This window comes from Nothobranchius furzeri, chromosome 18 (assembly GCF_043380555.1).
Source record: "Nothobranchius furzeri strain GRZ-AD chromosome 18, NfurGRZ-RIMD1, whole genome shotgun sequence".
Taxonomy (NCBI): domain Eukaryota; kingdom Metazoa; phylum Chordata; class Actinopteri; order Cyprinodontiformes; family Nothobranchiidae; genus Nothobranchius; species Nothobranchius furzeri.
In genome coordinates this window covers 12,375,036-12,393,705 of record NC_091758.1, presented here as the reverse complement: position 1 = coordinate 12,393,705, position 18,670 = coordinate 12,375,036, and the positions used below count along the sequence as shown (strand labels likewise).

Here is an 18,670-nt window from a genome sequence, read left to right as displayed (position 1 = left end):
CTAGCATGAAATAGAAGAAATTCCACCCTTTGAGGTAATATTGCGTAAATTTGTATTTCAGCTTGGTTTAATTGTTCAAATTTAGTGAAGAGCAGTCCATTATAAATCTGATTCTGTAACTTTTATTTGATGTTCGAGATTACGCAGTTTAGTAGTATTCTCCTTCATTTTGAACGATGCACGCTGGATCAAATGGCTTCTCGAGAAGGCTTTTAAAACTTCCCATGCCACACCAGCTGCAGGTGAAGTGATTGGGCTACCCAAAAGAAATTAATCCTTGAAAAGGAATGGGGGGGTGTCTCTCTCAGAGAGGTTTTGCAACCTCCAAACATCTACAAGGGTGCATGCCTCAGATAGCCCTTTAAGAGCCACGTGAGCCTTAGAAAAATGCACCGATCTGGAGGTCCAATCCAGTACCGGGTCCATGACCTCATTAAAATCACCCCCAGGAATATAGGTTAGTCCCCATATCAGATTTTTTTCTCCAATTGTTTAAAAAAAGATGGGTCGTCTACAGTAATCAGTCAATCAATCAATCAATCAATCAATCAATCAATCAATCAATCAATTAATCAATCAATCAAAAGCTTATTTGTTTAGCACTTTATATGCAACAATGTTGCCCAAAGTGCTTAACATAAAAAATGAAAAAAATGCAATAAAATGACAAAAGTCAATTAAAAAACATTAAATAAGCACAAAAATAAAAGTCAGACACAAAGTGGCATAAAAAACAGTATCGCCCTGTCAGCCCAAGGTGTTAAAAGCTTTGGAGTAAAAATAAGACTTCAGTAGTTTTTAATAAATGGCAACAGATGATGCCTGCCTAATGGTGACTGGCATCATATTCCAAAGAATAAGTGCCACCACTGAGAAAGACCTAAAGCCTGTAATCTGTAGCCTTGCCCTAAGGACATTCAATCTGAGTTGGTCAGCCGACCTCAGTCCACGAGGAATTTGAGCTCCATTGATTTCAGTCTTGCCTACAAAGTAATAAAAAAAAACCTCAGTAATGTCAAAGAAGCTTCCGAACCCCAACACATGAAGGATTAAAAATCCCATCTACAGTAGAAAAAAGTACTCCAGGGTTATGCTCATTAGAGCAAATAATATCAGATAAAAATTAGATTTTGCTTTTTTTTACATTCATTTGATGAGAGCGCCATTCAGACCTCAGTTCCGCTCACATTTCCTGCATTTTCTTCAGGCTGCATGAGTACAACATTTAGCCATGGCTCCTGCTTCAATTTATATTGACAAGATCGAAAAGGGGCAATTTTGTCTAAAACAAGGAGACAGGATGCATTGAATGTCTCCACCAGCTCTGTAGTAGAAAAGTGTTCAGGAATACAGACGTCACCAGACAGACACAGGTTATGAAACTCAGCGGCAAACAATTCAGCAGTAGAGGAATTCTAAATCCTTCTATCGTTAGTCTGGACACTGTTAAAAACAGGTACAAAAGGAAGTAAAACTTCTAACAAAATAGGACAATGATAAAGAAATGTATCATGAACCAATAAATTAGTCACAGATACATCTCGCATCAAAACTACATCCAAAAAAATGTCCATCAGAATGAGTCGGGCCAGAGACAAGCAGTTTTAGATGAAAATAATCCTAAATATTTAAAAATTCCCTCACCAGCGATTTATTAGGGCAGCAAAGGTGAATATTAAAATCGCCCATAATAATAAGTCTATCATATCTAGTAACGCAACAAGCCAAATAATCTGAAAGCCATCCAGAAAATCCTTGTATCTCGGCAGTCTGTAAGGCACCACACAGAGAAATGGCTTAACCCGACCAAGTCCTAAGAGGCTCAGTTCAAAACTTGCGAAGGTAGCTGGTAAGAAAACCTGGTTACAACAAGCTTCATCCTTAAAAACAACAGTCGTGCCACCCCACGATCCACTTGACGTGGGTCGCTAAAAAATGAGCATCCAGGTAGGACAAGTTCAGAAAACCCACTGGACTCACCAGTTCCAACCCACATCTCCGTCAAACAGAGAAAAGAAAGATTATGCTCACTGAAGAAGTCCTTTGAAATAAAAGTCTTATTGGAAAGGGGCCTGGCATTGAGAGAGGCAAACTTTATAGAAGTAGCATCAGAGCTATCCTTAATCCAGGGAATCCTCTTAGTAGGCCTTAGATTCAAATGTCGGATACCACGGCAAAATATCCGGGAACATCAAGGAAGAGATGGCTTGGAGAATTCCACCACTCCCGACACCAGAACCAGGCACAACCTTGGTGGATCCAAAAGTCTCTGAGAAACAGACGAGCGGCAACGCTCATCAATATCCATTGCGCTCTTCTCAGTACTCAAGCAGGCCAACCTGAGCTTCACCCGCTAACCACTACACCCCGTACACCACTACACGACCACTACACTCCGTACACCAATACACGACCTCTACACTCCGTACACCAGTACACGACCACTACAATCCGTACACCACTACACGACCACTACACTCCGTACACCACTACAAGAGCACTACACCCCGTACACCACTACACGACCACTACACTCCGTACACCACTACACGACCACTTCACTTCGTACACCACTACACGACCACTACACTCTGTACACCACTACAAGAGCACTACACCCCATACACCACTACACGACCACTACACTCCGTACACCACTACACGACCACTTCACTTCGTACACCACTACACGACCACTACACTCTGTACACCACTACAAAAGCACTACACCCCGTACACCACTACACGACCACTACACTCCGTACACCACTACAAGACCACTACACCCCTTACACCACTCCACGACCACTACACCCCGTACACCACTACACGACCACTACACCCCGTACACCACTACAAGAGTACTACACCCCGTACACCACTACAAGACCACTACACCCCGTACACCACTCCACGACCACTACACTCCGTACACCACTACAAGACCACTACACCCCGTACACCACTACACGACCACTACACCCCGTACACCACTACAAGAGTACTACACCCCGTACACCACTACAAGACCACTACACCCCGTACACCACTCCACGACCACTACACTCCGTACACCACTACAAGACCACTACACCCCGTACACCACTACACGACCACTACACCCCGTACACCACTACAAGAGTACTACACCCCGTACACCACTACAAGACCACTACACCCCTTACACCACTCCACGACCACTAGGTGGTCTAGGTGGGGCAGCAAAAAGTGCAAAGCCATCCGTTAACGAGACTTTTCTTGAGCAAAAGCTAAAGAATAAAAGTGTGTTTTCAGCTGGCTCTTAAACTTGCCAAGCGTGGTGGCCTGTTTAACACATGTAGGTAGCTCATTCCAGAGCCTCGGCCCCAGCACCGAGAAAGCACGACCCCCTCGAGATTTCAGTCTGTGTTTGGGAACGACCAACAGTCCTTCCTGTGCTGACCGAAGGTTCCTTGCGGGAACATAAGGATGGATCAGATCTGATAGATAGCGTGGAGCTAACTCATTTAAACATTTAAAAACAAACACCAGAACTTTAAACGAAATTCTAAAAGAGACTGGAAGCCAGTGTAGGGATGCCAAGATGGGTGTGATGTGTTCAGATCTCCTGGTACCAGTCAATAACCTGGCTGCTGCATTTTGGACCTTCTGTAGTTTCGCTAATGAGGCCTGCTTGATGCCTGCATAAAGCGAGTTACAGTAGTCCAGTCTGGTGGTAAAGAAGGCGTGGATGACAGTTTCCAGATGTTTACATGAAAGAAACGGCTTAATCCTAGCTATTCTCCTGAGATGGAAATAGCAGGATCCGATTGTTCCATTGACCTGGCTGTCCAGTGTGAGCTCACCATCCACCTTCACCCCCAGGTTGGTGACCACAGCCTTCTCAAAAGGAGTCCCGAGCAACAGATGAGTCTTTTGGACGAAGGCAATATCGCCTTTCTTAGATTTTATAAAAGACAATATTTTGCTTTTCTTAACAGGATTATTTAGGCTCTTGACATTCCAGCTCATAAAACTCAAATTGTTATCACTGATTGGTAATGTCCAACGTACACATGAAGCAGGGCATTTGGTAACCTGTGATGTGGATAAGTAAATTTGGCGTCCAAAAAAAAAATCATATATTAAATATGTACATTTACTCGATTCTAAGGTTTTATGTTCTGTCCTTCATCGTAATCTCTATTTTTATGCTGTATGGATTATTTTGTTTTGGAAAGCTTCCTTGTTTGTAAAAAGTGCCATATAAATATATACTTGACTGATTGATGGTAATGGTGTGTCTAAGTATTGACTATGTGTGTGATACTGCTGATGATGTATGTAGTTTTTATGACGATATCTTGTAGGTCATGTTGGAGCAGATGCAAGGCCTGATGCACCTTGAGCTGTCGGGCTGCAATGACTTCACAGAAGCGGGCCTGTGGTCCAGTCTCAATGCTAGACTAACCTCTCTCAGCGTCAGTGACTGCATCAATGTGGCTGATGACGCCATAGCTGCTATCTCACAGCTCCTGCCAAACCTATCAGAGCTGAGCTTGCAAGCCTATCACGTCACTGACACAGCAATGGCCTACTTTACAGCCAAACAGGTATGATCCTCATCATCATCGTCTGAAGCGCCAAACCGCTGTTTGTCTTTCTAATTGTTGAACACCAAATTCTCTTTCAGGGCTACACCACCCACACTCTCCGGCTTCACTCTTGCTGGGAAATCACCAATCACGGAGTGGTAAACATGGTCCACAGCCTTCCCAACCTGACTGCCCTTAGCCTCTCGGGCTGCTCAAAGATCACCGATGATGGTGTTGAGCTGGTTGCAGAAAACCTTCGTAAGCTCCGCAGCCTGGATTTATCCTGGTGCCCTCGGATAACTGACATGGCCCTGGAGTACATCGCCTGTGATCTGCACAAACTGGAGGAGCTGGTGCTGGACAGGTTAGTGCTGACTGTTATTCCAGGCTCTGTTCTAGTAAATGATTTAAATTACATGTTATTTAATAAGCCATAAAACAAAAGATTCCATAGCAAATATGAAATCAACCTTATGGATCTGTGGGGTTATTTTAAACCAGAAAATTGGAACTTTTTATTGCAGAGATTAGATAACAGCTTCGTGTTCACTCAGAGACAACAGAAGAGAGAGAGTCAAGTTTATAAGTTAAGAAATTTATTACTAAACAAATTAAACTAGACTAACTTTAACACTAAATGTATGGTGTAATTAAGATGGATGAGACGGAGAATGGTGTGATGTGGAATGTTGCTCAGAACCAACAAATCCGAAGAAACGATCAGTTCTGATGGGAATGAAGGTGATGTCTTCGCGTTAAGCTTCGGTTAGGAGATTCATAAACACATTCGACGCCATTTTGCCAGCCTACATGCCCTTAGCGGAAGTCCCCGTTAGATCAGGAATGTTGAGGTCCAGCTTGACCTTTTCTGGAACCGAGAAAAGCAGCAATTGTCGACCAGACCAGTCTTTGAGATACTTCCGGGTCACAACGGTTTTGTTGGCATCTAGTGAGACCCAAACCTGGGTTGTGATGGTTCAGCTTTTATTCTGAAAGGAACCGTTGCAGCAGGTGGAACAGCACCAGATTTTACAACAGGGGCGACGGTGGCACAGGAGTTAAGTGCTCGCCCCGTAATCGGAAGGTTGCAGGTTCGAGCCCCGCTCAGTCTGTCGCTGTCGTTGTGTCCTTGGGCAAGACACTTGACCCACGTTGCCTGCTGGTGGTGGTCGGAGGAACCGGTGGCGCCAGTGCTCGGCAGCCTCGCCTCTGTCAGTGTGCCTCAGGGCAGCTGTGGCTACATCGTAGCTCATCCCCACCAGTGTGTGAATGTGTGTGTGAATGGTTGAATGACTGAATGTGTTGTAAAGCGCCTTGGGGGGTTCCAGGACTCTAGAAGGCGCTATATCAAATACAGGCCATTTACCATTTATCCAGCTTGTCGTTGGTTCTTTTGGCTGAAGAGGAAAGTTACGGATTGGCCACTCCGACAACTTCTCTAGAACGCTTTGACCTGGCGTAAGAGATGACGTGGGCATAGTTTTATACTTCGGATGTTTTGGTTTATGGTCGAATGAAAAGTTGACAGATTTACCAAACACCACCAAAACCACTCCTCCGTCAGATCTGGCAGATTCTGATTGGATCAGTAAAAGCAATGTGTCATGTCTTAACGCTACGTGAGATCAGTCCTAGTGGAAACATTTAAAAGTCATTTAACTTATTATATTCTATAGGATTATAATAAAGTAATTAGTACTTTGATTTCACAGATTGGTCACATCTTATTTATTGACTAACACTTTGTTTGATTAGCTTTATTAAAACAGAGTTCTTTGATTTATTAAAAGGAGAGAGTCCATTCTTCATTCTTCTCTTGGGCTGGAAAAGAAGCAGTTTAGAGCAAATGCATGAGACCTTGAGGCCATATCTCATGCAGACTAGTTCTGTGTCAGACGAGAGGGGGAAATGACTTTTGGTGGAAAACAGTCATTTCATTCCGTTACATAAATATTACAGGAATCTTCACTCAAGCAAGAAAACTAGAAGTCACCTGCTGACAAATGTTGTTGGTGTTGGTTGTGTGATAGAAATTGTAATCATACTCTTTTCTGTCACTTTTCCCAGCTTTAATCCAGAATAGACAGACCTGTTATGTAAACACAATTCTGAACTCACGTTCAAAAGCAAACGATCCCAGACTCGTGATGTTTAGGGTTCTTGGGTCAGTTCTGTGCCATCAAATGGTAAGATTATACCAATGACTATGCAGACCAAAGGACAGTGCCATTTGGCTCAGATGGTTGAACAGTTTGGTTACTAGCACATTCAGTCAGGTGTTTGGTTATACAGAAGAAGAAGAATTTTTTATATAGTGCCTCTCAAGATAAAAATCACAAAAAACAATAAAATGATTAATAAAAACATAAATTATTTATGAAATTTCTTATAAAAAGTCACAAATTTGAAACAATTTAAACTGAAAAATGAGAAGGAGGACAAAATATGAATAAGAAAAAGGTAATACAAAAATTGGTCAAAATAGGCAGCAGCAGCAAGCATCACACAAAGTTACAGAAAAATATAATTACCCAATGAAAACACAGGTATAAACAACACTAAATATTGTAAAATAGTTCAACTAAAATGGGAATCGATCAAAATGAAAGTTACCTGTTGCAGACTTGGCCTCAGCTTTCCTTCGTTTAGATTTAAAAACACTCAACAAATTCACTTATTTTTTCAGTCGGCCTGCAGCTCATTCCAAGCTGAGGGTGCTAAATGGACAACAGCTCTTTTGCCAAGTTCAGTGCATGTAAATGGAAGAGAAAGCAACAGGTTTTCTTGCAGACGAAGAGAATAGCCACCAGCATTTTTCATTTCCAGAAGGGAACACAAGTAGGAGGGCAGCAGTCCAAGTATTGCCATCCATCCATTTTCATCCGCTTATCCGGAGTCGGGTCGTGGGGGCAGTATCCTAAGGCGAGAGGCCCAGACTTCCCTCTCCCCAGTCACTTGGGCCAGCTCCTCCGGGGGAATCCCAAGGCGTTCCCTGGCCAGGTGAGAGACATAGTCCCTCCACCGTGTCCTGGGTCTACCCTTAGGTCTCCTCCCGGTTGGACGTGCCCAGAAAACCTCACCAGGGAGGCGTCCAGGAGGCATCCTGACCAGATGCCCGAGCCACCTCAACTGGCTCCTCTCTATGTGGAGGAGCAGCGGGTCTACTCCGAGCCCCTCCCGAATGACCGAGGTTCTCACCCTATCTCTAAGGGAGAGCCCAGCCACTCTTCGGAGAAAACTCATTTCGGCAGCTTGTATCCGTGATCTCGTTCTTTCGGTCACTACCCAAAGCTCATGACCATAGGTGAGGGCAGGAACGTAGATCGACCGGTAAATCGAGAGCTTCACCTTCTGACTCAGCTCTCTCTTCACCACGACAGACCGGTACAACGCCCGCATCACTGCAGATGCAGCACCAATCTGCCTATCGATCTCACGCTCCAGCAATGCGGAACAAGCTCTGACACCGGTCATACAGGGACCTAACAGCCTGTATCAGAGGGCCAGGTACCCCATTCTCCCGGAGTACCCCCCACAGGCCCCCCTGAGGACCGTGGTCAAACGGCTTCTCCAAATCCACAAAACACATGTAGACTGGCTGGGCAAATTCCCACACACCCTCCAGGATCCCCCTAAGGGTATGGAGCTGGTCCAGTGTTCCACGGCCAGGACGAAAACCACATAGCTCCTCCTGAATCTGAGGTTCAAAAATCCGATGGACCATCCTCTCCAGAACCCCTGAATAGACCTTATCAGGAAGGCTCATGAGTGTGATCCCCTGTAGTTGGAACACACCCTGCAGTCCCTCTTTTTAAATAAGGGGACCACCACCCCGGTCTGCAAGTCCAGCGGGACTGCCCCTAATGTCCGTGCAATATTGCAGAGCCGCGTCAGCCAACACAGCCCCACAACATCCAGAGCCCTAAGGAACTCCGGGCGGATCTCATCCACATATAAATCTGTGTGAGTGAACCTTCCTCCTGCTGGTCAAAGCAGGCCATCCTACATGAGAGTATAACTCACAGAGGTAAATCAGTAAGGAATCTCAGAGCAGCATGGTGCAAAGTGTCAAGCGATCAAAGACATACAGCAGAAGCATTCAAATTAGAAATATCTCCATAATCCAGCACAGGTAAAACGTTGCAGCAACAAGTCGCTTCTTTGCATTAAAAGAGAAACACAACTTATTTTGAAAATAAAAGTGCAGTTTTAATGTCAGCTTCATCACAAGACTTTCTACATGAGGTTCGAATGTGAGCAATCATCAATCAAGAAACCCAAATATCTGTACGTGTGAACCAGTGCTATTTCTTCACCCTCAAGAGTGGTCGCATCCAGGCAACTTGGGCATCCTTGAAATGGGAAACATTAATTTTGTTTTATCTGCATGAAGAACAAGTTTGAGCTGAAATAATGAATGCTGGAAGGCAACAAAGGCTTTCTTCACGGAATCAATGGCTTGAGCAAGAGTGTTACCGGCATTAAAGTGCAGGTTTGCATCTGTAACGTTTAGATCTAGATTGTTATTGTAAATGATGAATAAAAGAGAGCCTAGCACAAAGCCCTGTGGGACCCCCTTGTGACTGTAGCAAATTCAGAACAACATCCATCTGATTTATACACTGAGACCTGTTACTGAGGTCATTTGAGAAGCATCCTGCTGCTCTCTCAGACAGTGCTGACTGGAGGAGTCTAAGTTTTAGAATACCACGATCAACAGTGTCAAATGCTTTAGACAAATCTATAAAAAGAGATCTACAGGGCAACAGTCAGTTACCACTTGCAGCAGTGGTAGTACTGTGTGTTTTGATGTTCAGATAAAATGCCATTGGTGTCTAAAACCTCCTTTAATTGCTCACTCATAAGAACTTTAGCCAGCGCAGATAAAGTAGACATTGGCCTGTGGTTGGATTATACAGCTGGGTCTCCTCCTTTTAATAAAGAGACAACAAAAGCTGATTTCCACTCCGAGGGATCTAATATGATTGTGAGAGGCTCTGTCACAAAATCAGCTGCAAGTTTCAAGAAATATGGATCTATTCAGGCGCGTTGCAAGCTTTTCAAAAGTGTGGGGGATGTTGTCTGTGCCTAAAATAATTTCATGTTATTCATCCTGTTAGTTTAATTTCCATAATAGCGGAGCAGGTGCGAATTTGAGACGCGTCACGCACGTCTCCGTTTTAAACATGTTTAAACTGTTCAGAATACAAATCCAGGATCTGTCTCGTTAGATCGGTGTAACTAAAGTTTGTACTGAATGAAACTTTACATTAAACCATGTTGAAGAGAAAAGGATCCGATTAAATCGTTTCCCCCTCATTTACAGTCAGTACAGCGCAGTGCGCGTGGCTCTGGGGTTAATCAGGTTTAATTGTTTCTCTTTGCAACAATCTTCACAAGAAGGCAAAACAGTTAAATGGCAGGTTACAGATATTTCCATTTGACTGTTTATTTTGACGGATAAACTCAAGGATGTTGGTTGTTTTGAAAGAATTACCCCGACGCACACTGATGCGCATGGATGAGCTGACATTTTAATTGTGGAGGTACAATAACTAAATCAATCCAGAAATGATTCCCATCAGAACATCAGAGCTTTATACTGGACACTGTGTTCAGCGCATCTCGGAGCGAACACAGTGGACAGTGGGCTGAAGATCTGTAGAGGGGTTCGCAGCGCAGCTCAGAACCACGACGCATGCGATAAGATTTCCTCCCACTGAAGCGGTCTAGAAAGCCAGTCTCTCTGAGGGATGTGTCACTTGGAAAAATGTTCACTGATTATGAAACTTTGGCTGAATAGCGCTTGTTCCCGTCTCTAATATGGAGACGCATGACGCATCCAGTCTGAGGCAGAACAGCCTCTTCAGCTCAGAAAGCACCTGTAGAGACATTTGATCACGCACAAAGTTCATGTGGAGCAGAAGCGATCGGGCCACGGCAGGTGAAATGTTCCTAGCCTATACATGAAGGGAAACTGTTTAATTCTAACATTAATATGTTACTGGACACGCTGGTCTGGTTGGTTAGACCAGTGTTTGAAGTGGAAAACACACACACACACACACACACACACACACACACACACACACACACACACACACACACACACACACACACACACACACACACACACACACACCAATTAAAATAATGCTGATAGCGTGGACTAGAAGACAGGTGATGGTTTATGTATTTAAATGATGATCAGGCTGCTGTAAAATGTAATCTCCATCCACATCCAGACACAATTATCCTCTATTCTTTCTCTAGTTGCTCTGCTTTTGTCTGGGCTGACGTAGCTGATGGTGCACGCGACGCGCCTAGCTAGCGGCTGATGCACATTTTACGCATTTGGAGAGGTGGGCTGGATGCTTTGTTTTTACTGGAAGATGGTCCACTTAACGCACGGGTGTAGACTACATATTAATGACAAATGAATGAAAATTAAATTGGGAGTTTTTACTTCATATTTTATAAATAAAAATGACAGGGAACACATTTATGACGTCTTTTTAAACTAAATTTCCTAGCGCGACCTGCCTGCTTCACTAAGTCACTGCTTATTAAGGTCCGTCCAGAATTACTGTGGCCCACCCAAAAATGAAAACCTGGCACCGCGCCTGTTATAAACCTCTGCAAATTGTTGTTCTTCACTTTATCAAACTCAGACTTTGTACAGCTAATGTCAAGATGTAAAATTATGAATTCAGTCGAGCTCTTCCGTCCCTCCCTCTCCTGCTCTCCTGGAAACCCGACATCGGTTGTCAGAAGTGGAGGTGAAGAAGGAGATGAGGCAAACAGAGTGAGTGCGACATAAAGAAACCAGACTGGTGTGGAGGTGAGCAAAACAGCTGGAAAAGTGTGGGTGTTGAATCCCCCACATCCCCCACGGGTGCGACGCCCATGGATCTATTAAATCAGGCCCTGAAGTTTCTATGTGGTCCAGTGCTTTAAGAGCTTTCTGCACCTCATGCTCAGAAAAAGGAACAATGTTAAATTGTTGGCCAGTGTGTGGTGGAAGGTCTGTGCAGAATTTCACAGAGACCAGACTCAGGGAGTCAAGCAAAGAGCCAGAAGGTATTGAATTAATTCACAATTTCAATTTGATCACCGACAGGAACAGAATCCTTAATCGTGTAGATGGGTGAGGCACCAGAGCTTTTATTCTCTGAAAAAGACTTAATGACTCTCCAAAACATTTGTGTGTTGTTTAGGTTCTTGGTAGTGACATACAAGTAGTCTGATTTAGCTTTCTTTATAAAAGAAGTGATTTTGTTTCTTAGATGTTTAAAAAGGAGCCAATCAGTAGCACAGCCTGTTTTCCTAGCTTTAGCCCAAGCCAGGTTACAGCCAGGCTACGCTCACAAATATGATCGGACAGCTGCGGTGAAAACCAGGGATTTTCACTGCCTATCCTAAATCTTCTTTACGGAGCGTGTTTATTCACAAATTACATAAAACCATTTGCTATTTCAACATCAGGGATCAATGCTATTTTCTTCCAATCAAAGATTGACGAGTCTGTATAAAATACTAGTTCATTAAAATGATTAAGAATCCTTTTAAAAACAACACGATGTTTCAACTTGGGCTCCGTTGTGTTCCTAATAACAGCAACAACACATTGGTCACTTAAGCCATTGCAAAAGACACTCTGGGCTGAAAATGTATGAGGATTTGTCAGAATCAGGTTGATTAGGGCCGACTTTTCAGGGCTTTTGAGATTGGGCCAAGTGGGTTGATTATCTGGGTAAGCTTGATGGAGTCACAGAAAGATTTAAAATTCTCGGAAACCATTTTGAGCCAATCCCAGTTCAAGTTACCAGCTAACACAAGCTCACTGTAGTTCAATGTGGCTAGGAAATCCTTTAAAGTCTGCAGCGGGAGGTCAATAGCAACAAACGACTGTTGTACAAATACCCTTAGAGATGTTCACATCCAGAGACAGAAGTTCCGTTTGTTTACAGATTGATTCAGATAAAACTATTGTGGTGTCAGATTCTGATAAGTGACAACACCGCCTCCCTTCTGAAGCCTATCAGTATGATTTAGACAACCACGTTTCAGATATTATAACAATATCTGCATCCAACCCAAATCCTAACCACGTCCATCCTGGAGATCAGACTACGCACATTAAGATAAATAATCTTCAGCCCAGGCGAGGATCTGAATTCAGATGGGGTCTGGATACGCTGTAGCTCAGGACCCAGGTTTGTTTCCACATCACCAGATAAGAGCAACAGAAAGATCCATAGCTTGAGAGAAAATCAGACAAAGTGAGAAGTACAGCAGCGACGATACAGTCTTGCAGGCTGAACACTCCTAGAAAAGCCAATGTCCCAAAGTTTCCCACAACCAAAAGCTAAACAAAGTTACAAATAAGCCATTCCCACATCACTAAGACTTGAAAATGCAGTATGTCTGCACGCTGCACACACAACATCAAAAGGCAGGAATGTCTTCAGCACAGCACAGGGCCAAGATGTTGAGCAGAATACTTCAGCAGCAGCACCACCTGGGATGAGGTTTAGAGGGCTTTAGTCAGTAGCTGGTGTGGCGCTGGCGACTCCAGCTAAGCAGCGCAAGCCTCGGTCTAGTTTAGATAGCTTCAGCTAGCAACACAAGCCTTGCTGCCGAGTGGAGGCTATAATCCCCTCATCTTTCTTCAGAGCATCCTGGAGCTTATGCAGACTGACAGGATAAAAACTAAAGCAGCAAACCTTGTGATAATTCGCTGGAATGCTACCTTCTACACCTGGATGTGCCTGTGGCATCAGACTTGTTGCTGGAACATTGCAGCTTGTGAAGGGAAACGGGGGCACGTCTATTTTTTTCATTGAAACTATGGCCAATTCAAATTTTTTGTGTCTTTATTTTTAACCCGTTGAGTTTTGCTCTCTGGACAACAATGAAGAAGGGGAAGATACCTCGGTAATGTTTCGGGTTTTCTTTCCTTTCAGGTGTGTGCGAGTCACTGACACAGGACTGGGTTACCTGTCCACCATGGCATCACTGAGGAGCCTTTACTTGCGCTGGTGCTGCCAGGTAACACATAACACATCAATAGGCATGTTTCCATCACCAGAACTCCAGGGTAGTTCCTGGGATGGGGAACTTGACCAGGAGATAGGAGATGTCCCAGTCCTCTCAGCTGTCATGTCTCCATTCAAATCCAGCCCCGTCAGAACTCGCACAGACGTCAGCACATCACGACTGCTTTGGTCGTGAGTGATGTCACTGATCAGCACCAATAAGCGGCCAAAGTAACAATAATAATAAAAACATTTATTTTATAGAAGTATATCATAATTTCATCCATTCAGAGGACAAGAGCAGCTCTGAGATTTGTGAGACAAGTTCCATTAATTAAGTGTGTGGGGGAATTCCTCCGAGTTTTCCGGTGTCGGGAGTTAGATTTAAAATGGATCGGTGCTTGTTTTCTTTTGCTTCCATTCTGCTTCACCAGCTCTTCTAATTTTACTGCTGCCGGTTGTTTTGGACGTCTGCTGATGTCATTTCCTACTGAGTCACAACCAATCAGCGTGAGTTAACCGGAGGCTCCTCTCAGCTACTCCACCGGACCGTTCGGAGTACCTACCACAGAGCAGGTGCTCGGAAGGTTCCTGAAAACGGCCGTTCGGATGGCCCGGTCAGGTGGAGACGCATGCGGGTGTGTCGGGAGGTTCCTGTAAATCTACCCTGAAGTTCTTGTAGTGGAAACACGCCTGATGAGCTTCATGAGGACTAAAACACAACAGCTGTAGGATAGCCTTTTACACAAAAACAAGTCAGTGCTTTTGATGAAGAAAGTAGAAAATTCTCATCACTACATGTAAGAAATCTGAGACGGACATGGATGTGAAGGAAGCATCAGGCACCACCTCAAAACTGTGATCATGTCAGAATGTTTCAGTCAACAGATTCTGTGTGTGCGTGTGTGTGTGTGTGTGTGTGTGTGTGCGTGCGTGTGTGTGTGTGTGTGTGTGTGTGTGTGTGTGTGTGTGTGTGCAATTACAGGTGCAAGATTTTGGACTGCAGCATTTGTTTGGGATGAGAAGTCTTCGTCTGTTGTCTCTCGCAGGTATGAGTCCTACTTCTATGTTAGTGTCGTCAGTGAAGAGTTGCGTGTTTGAAACCGAGCCCTGTGCATCATAGCTACGTGTATTCAGAACTCGCGGTAACTGGCTATTCAGCTGCTAAGTTCATTCGGTTTGGCCAGGCTGTTCATCAACAGCCTCGGTGACAAAGGGGCCGTTGTGATGGAGCTGAGGCAGCGTGCAGCCATCTAGAATGATGCAGGTTTCATGGATTACATTACTAAGTGGTCGTTGGACTAATGAGAAAAAACAATTGAGTGTTATTGCAGCATTGCCCCTGCTCTACTTGCTCCAGCTCATCCATGTGAGAGCTCTTTGTGACTTTGTACGTGTTTAACTCGCATGTGCACTACTGCGCTGGTGCTTATGAAACAATGCAATGGGACAAGAGTGAAGCTCTGACCAAAAACAAATAAGAAGCTGCACCTTTGCAGTGGGTTATCCAGGTAAAATCAATCCATGAAGTTTTTTTTGTCTTTGTGTGATTACATTCTGGTCAAATCAGGTAGAAGAACATGCTGAACTGTGTTTTTATGTAATGAGGTCCAAACTGGTGTTTCAAAGTTTAGACTCCAGATGTTAAGCTGCATGAGACAGGAATAACCAGGTTCCTGAGCTGCTAGAGCATACCTCTGTTATCCTTTAGATCAGACCGTAGGCTGAAGGGACGTGATGACGAATGCTAAGATGTTAAGCATGATGGATTCATTCCTCTGAGAGGAGACCTAGAACCCAGCCAGAACCAGGATAGCGTGTTTAGTGCAGAATGTAAGAGTTATCACCGCTGAGCATGTGACCAGATGACTAAAGTGAATCTCAGACTGCTAGTGGTCTTCAGGTGGTTCACAGCTGACTTTGGTCTTCCTGCTGTGCTCCCCCTCCCACACACACAGGGTGTCCTCTGCTGACCACCACTGGTCTTTCAGGCCTCATCCAGCTACAGGAGCTGGAGGAACTGGAGCTGACCAACTGTCCTGGAGCCACAGCTGAGCTCTTCAAATACTACTCCCAGCACCTGCCCCACTGCATGGTCATCGAATAGGGCAGCCCGGACCACCATACTCCAACCTTCCTCCTCTTAACCCTTCCTCACACCTTTCTTCATCTCCGCCAGGACACTGAACTGTTCCAACACTCATCGCCTGACCCCTCTCTTCCCTACACCCATCCGGACGGATTCACCCACAGTCAGACCGAGAGGCAGGAAGACAGGCGGAGGGACATGCCTGACCCAGAGAGAAGAAGGTGGAGTGATTGATGTGACGTCTTGTCTGACAGCAAGTTCCCTTTCCACAATCAACAGGGTTTGAATTCCCAGTGAGGGACTCTCTGAAGACTGCTGGATTTTTTTAAACTGAAGGGAGACGGTGCAGATCCAGATGCAGACTAGAAGGAAGAGGAAAGACTTGTTAAAGACCTGTTTTAGCTGTTGAGACTCACACATCGCAGTCCAACACGCCCACAAATGTAGAATATGTGGAGAATGATGTGACCGACCGACTTTCATCTTCTGTGTAATGTAACCGCAGTTCCACTCTTTTTTCTCAGAAGCTATCAAAGATTTAGTTTGATCAGATGAAGATGCGACACACCTGCTGAGGAAGCAGGACGGACCACTCCCATCTCGTTTCTCCCCTTCCAAGGTGTGTGTCATAGACCCAGTTTCCCATGTTTCTGTTTTATTAGAAATCAAAAGGAAAAAAGAATTGAAGAACAACTGTTTACATTGGCAACTTTGGCGAGTTTCCACGCTGTTTGATAATTGCTTCCGTTTGTGGCTTTTAATTTTTCTACACGTTTATTTTCCAGCTGGGAGGGCCGTTGCACACGGGGACATGAGGCGAGACTGTCAGCTCAGTGAGATGCAAAAAGCATTTAACCGGCTCCTTTGGGCTCAGACAACCATCCTGACACGATTCCATCACAGACAGAGCGCGTGTGGATAAACAGCGGGTGTTAGTGCAGATGGGTTTAAACCCAGCCAGGACATCCAACTTTAGACTTTTTAAATTCATCCATATTTTTATGACGGTAAAACAGTGTTTAGTGCATTTGAACTTGTGTGGCCATGATGCTTCTGAAGCACTATGATGAAGCCCGAGGCTGAGTGGTTCCAGTATTTATTGTTAAGGCAATTCCTGGTAACCACGACAACAAGTCCATTTAGGATCAACAACCATTTATTTCACTGTCAGAGCAAATAATATTTGAAATCTTATTAAAATGAGTTCATGTGAAATAAACCGATGTTCATTTCCATCTCTGAACTTGTTTATTATAATGAAATTTAGACTCCTGTGATCGGGGAACGCCTGGCTGGACGCTAGTACCCATCTACGGGGAAAACCCCCAAATCAGACACCGGCTTGGCCAGCGGTCTGCTGCTGCAGTGTCTGAAGGCTAACGGAGGTTGTGCCGTGGGTTATGGTGTTAGGAGAAGCAGATGGGTCGCCGGTGAGCGTGTTGCCTTGTCGGTCCTCAGATGTGTGGCGGTGGGAGGAAGTGGACCAGAACCTGCCAGTATTAGGTTGTGCCAAATGCATCAACAGCAGCAACTCAACAGTGATTAAACAGACTGAATGCTGTACGGACAAAATGGACCCGCATGTTTCTACCTGGTCTGTGTTTATGCTTCATTAGAACTCATCATGGATGTTCAGAATTTCTTCAGTGTACAGAAGTTTGTTTGTTTATTTATTTATTTAATTATTTATTTATTTATTTATTTAAGTTATCTCACGTGCACACAGTTTATATATTGGAGAGAAATGTGTTGTTTTAGTTTGGGGGACAATGAGCTTCTTCATTCACTGTTTTTAATTTCTATCATTATTATCAATAATAATAATATCTTTTGTAATTGTATTATTTATGGTGTGACATTTCTGCCCCTCAGTCTAATGATCTACTAAACTCTTGGACACCAGTGATCATTCACATCATTACCAGTGACTTCAAGTTTTTGAATATTCATAAAACAACGAAGTATATTTTCCTCTGTGAACGTCCGTGTCAACTTTGTATTGCTGTTTAGCTCTTTTGGAAAAGAAGAGGACGCTCAGCAGTGATGTTGTATTTACTTTCATTGTGCTGAATTTTGCAGCAGTGTGATGTTCATAAAACCTATAACAACGTCTGACATCAACTTTTGTCATGGCTGAGCGATGTTTACACTAACCGTTTAAAAGGGGCAAAATTCCCCGAGGATTCTCTGGAAGCTCATTACTGACAAAACTACTGGACCTGAAACCTAAAAAAGATCTGAGCGCCAGGAGGGCCTGCTTCAGAAGACTTTTTGTTAAGGAAGTCCAAAACCCGGCAAAGCAAAACTCAAACATAAAAGTGGACCAGTAAGGTTCTGGTGCAGTTTCAGACCAGTAAGGTCCCTGTCTGGTTTTAGACCAGTCACATCCCAGTCGAGTTCAATACCAGTCCGGTCTTGATAATATTCAGTAACATCCACTCACTTTTGGTTATTCACAGGTTTTCGATTTATGAAAAAAATAAATAAATAAAATTAAAAGTTCCTCCTGAATTCATTGTCCCTATCTCACGTTCTACCCTAAACAACTGCTTGTGTTCTCTCTCTCTCTGTCGGTTTTTCTGTTTGTGATGAGCTTCCCGCAGATCCACGTATCCGTTTACATATCATGAGCTGTCATGTCTTACCTTCCTATGGCGCATCAGTCCTGCTCACATCTATCAGAGACTTTCTATACCTGTCTGCTGGTCCTCTCTCACCATTTTGTTATAACCCTTGTACAGCACAACTTTAAGTAAGCAGTAAAATAAATTCTGACAGTTTACTGATAATGTTGAAAACAACAGAATCTGTATGATTTTTGTCAGCTTGACTCACTTTGGCAGATGACCACCAGGGCGCTGAGTAGTTCAGTAAGGTTTGGATTTCCATTTGATGCGTTTGCTCATGAGTTAATTAGAATAAAATGCTCACATTAGAAACGTTTCAAAAAGCATCTATGTTTACCAGCT

General features: G+C 43.9%; 1 protein-coding gene across 2 annotated transcripts in view; it reads left to right on the top strand.

Annotated features, from left to right (window-relative positions):
• The window catches only part of fbxl16 (F-box and leucine-rich repeat protein 16), a 56,414-nt gene extending 37,907 nt beyond the window's left edge, over nucleotides 1–18,507 (top strand). For both annotated transcript variants that reach the window (XM_015968930.3, XM_015968931.3), the window contains exons 3-7: nucleotides 4,350–4,592; nucleotides 4,673–4,938; nucleotides 13,541–13,625; nucleotides 14,598–14,661; nucleotides 15,571–18,507. In XM_015968930.3, the coding sequence (XP_015824416.1) occupies nucleotides 4,350–4,592; nucleotides 4,673–4,938; nucleotides 13,541–13,625; nucleotides 14,598–14,661; nucleotides 15,571–15,719 (807 nt within the window). In that variant the 3' untranslated portion in view covers nucleotides 15,720–18,507. The remainder of the gene's footprint in view (nucleotides 1–4,349; nucleotides 4,593–4,672; nucleotides 4,939–13,540; nucleotides 13,626–14,597; nucleotides 14,662–15,570) is intronic.
• Nucleotides 18,508–18,670: the final 163 nt, after the last annotated feature.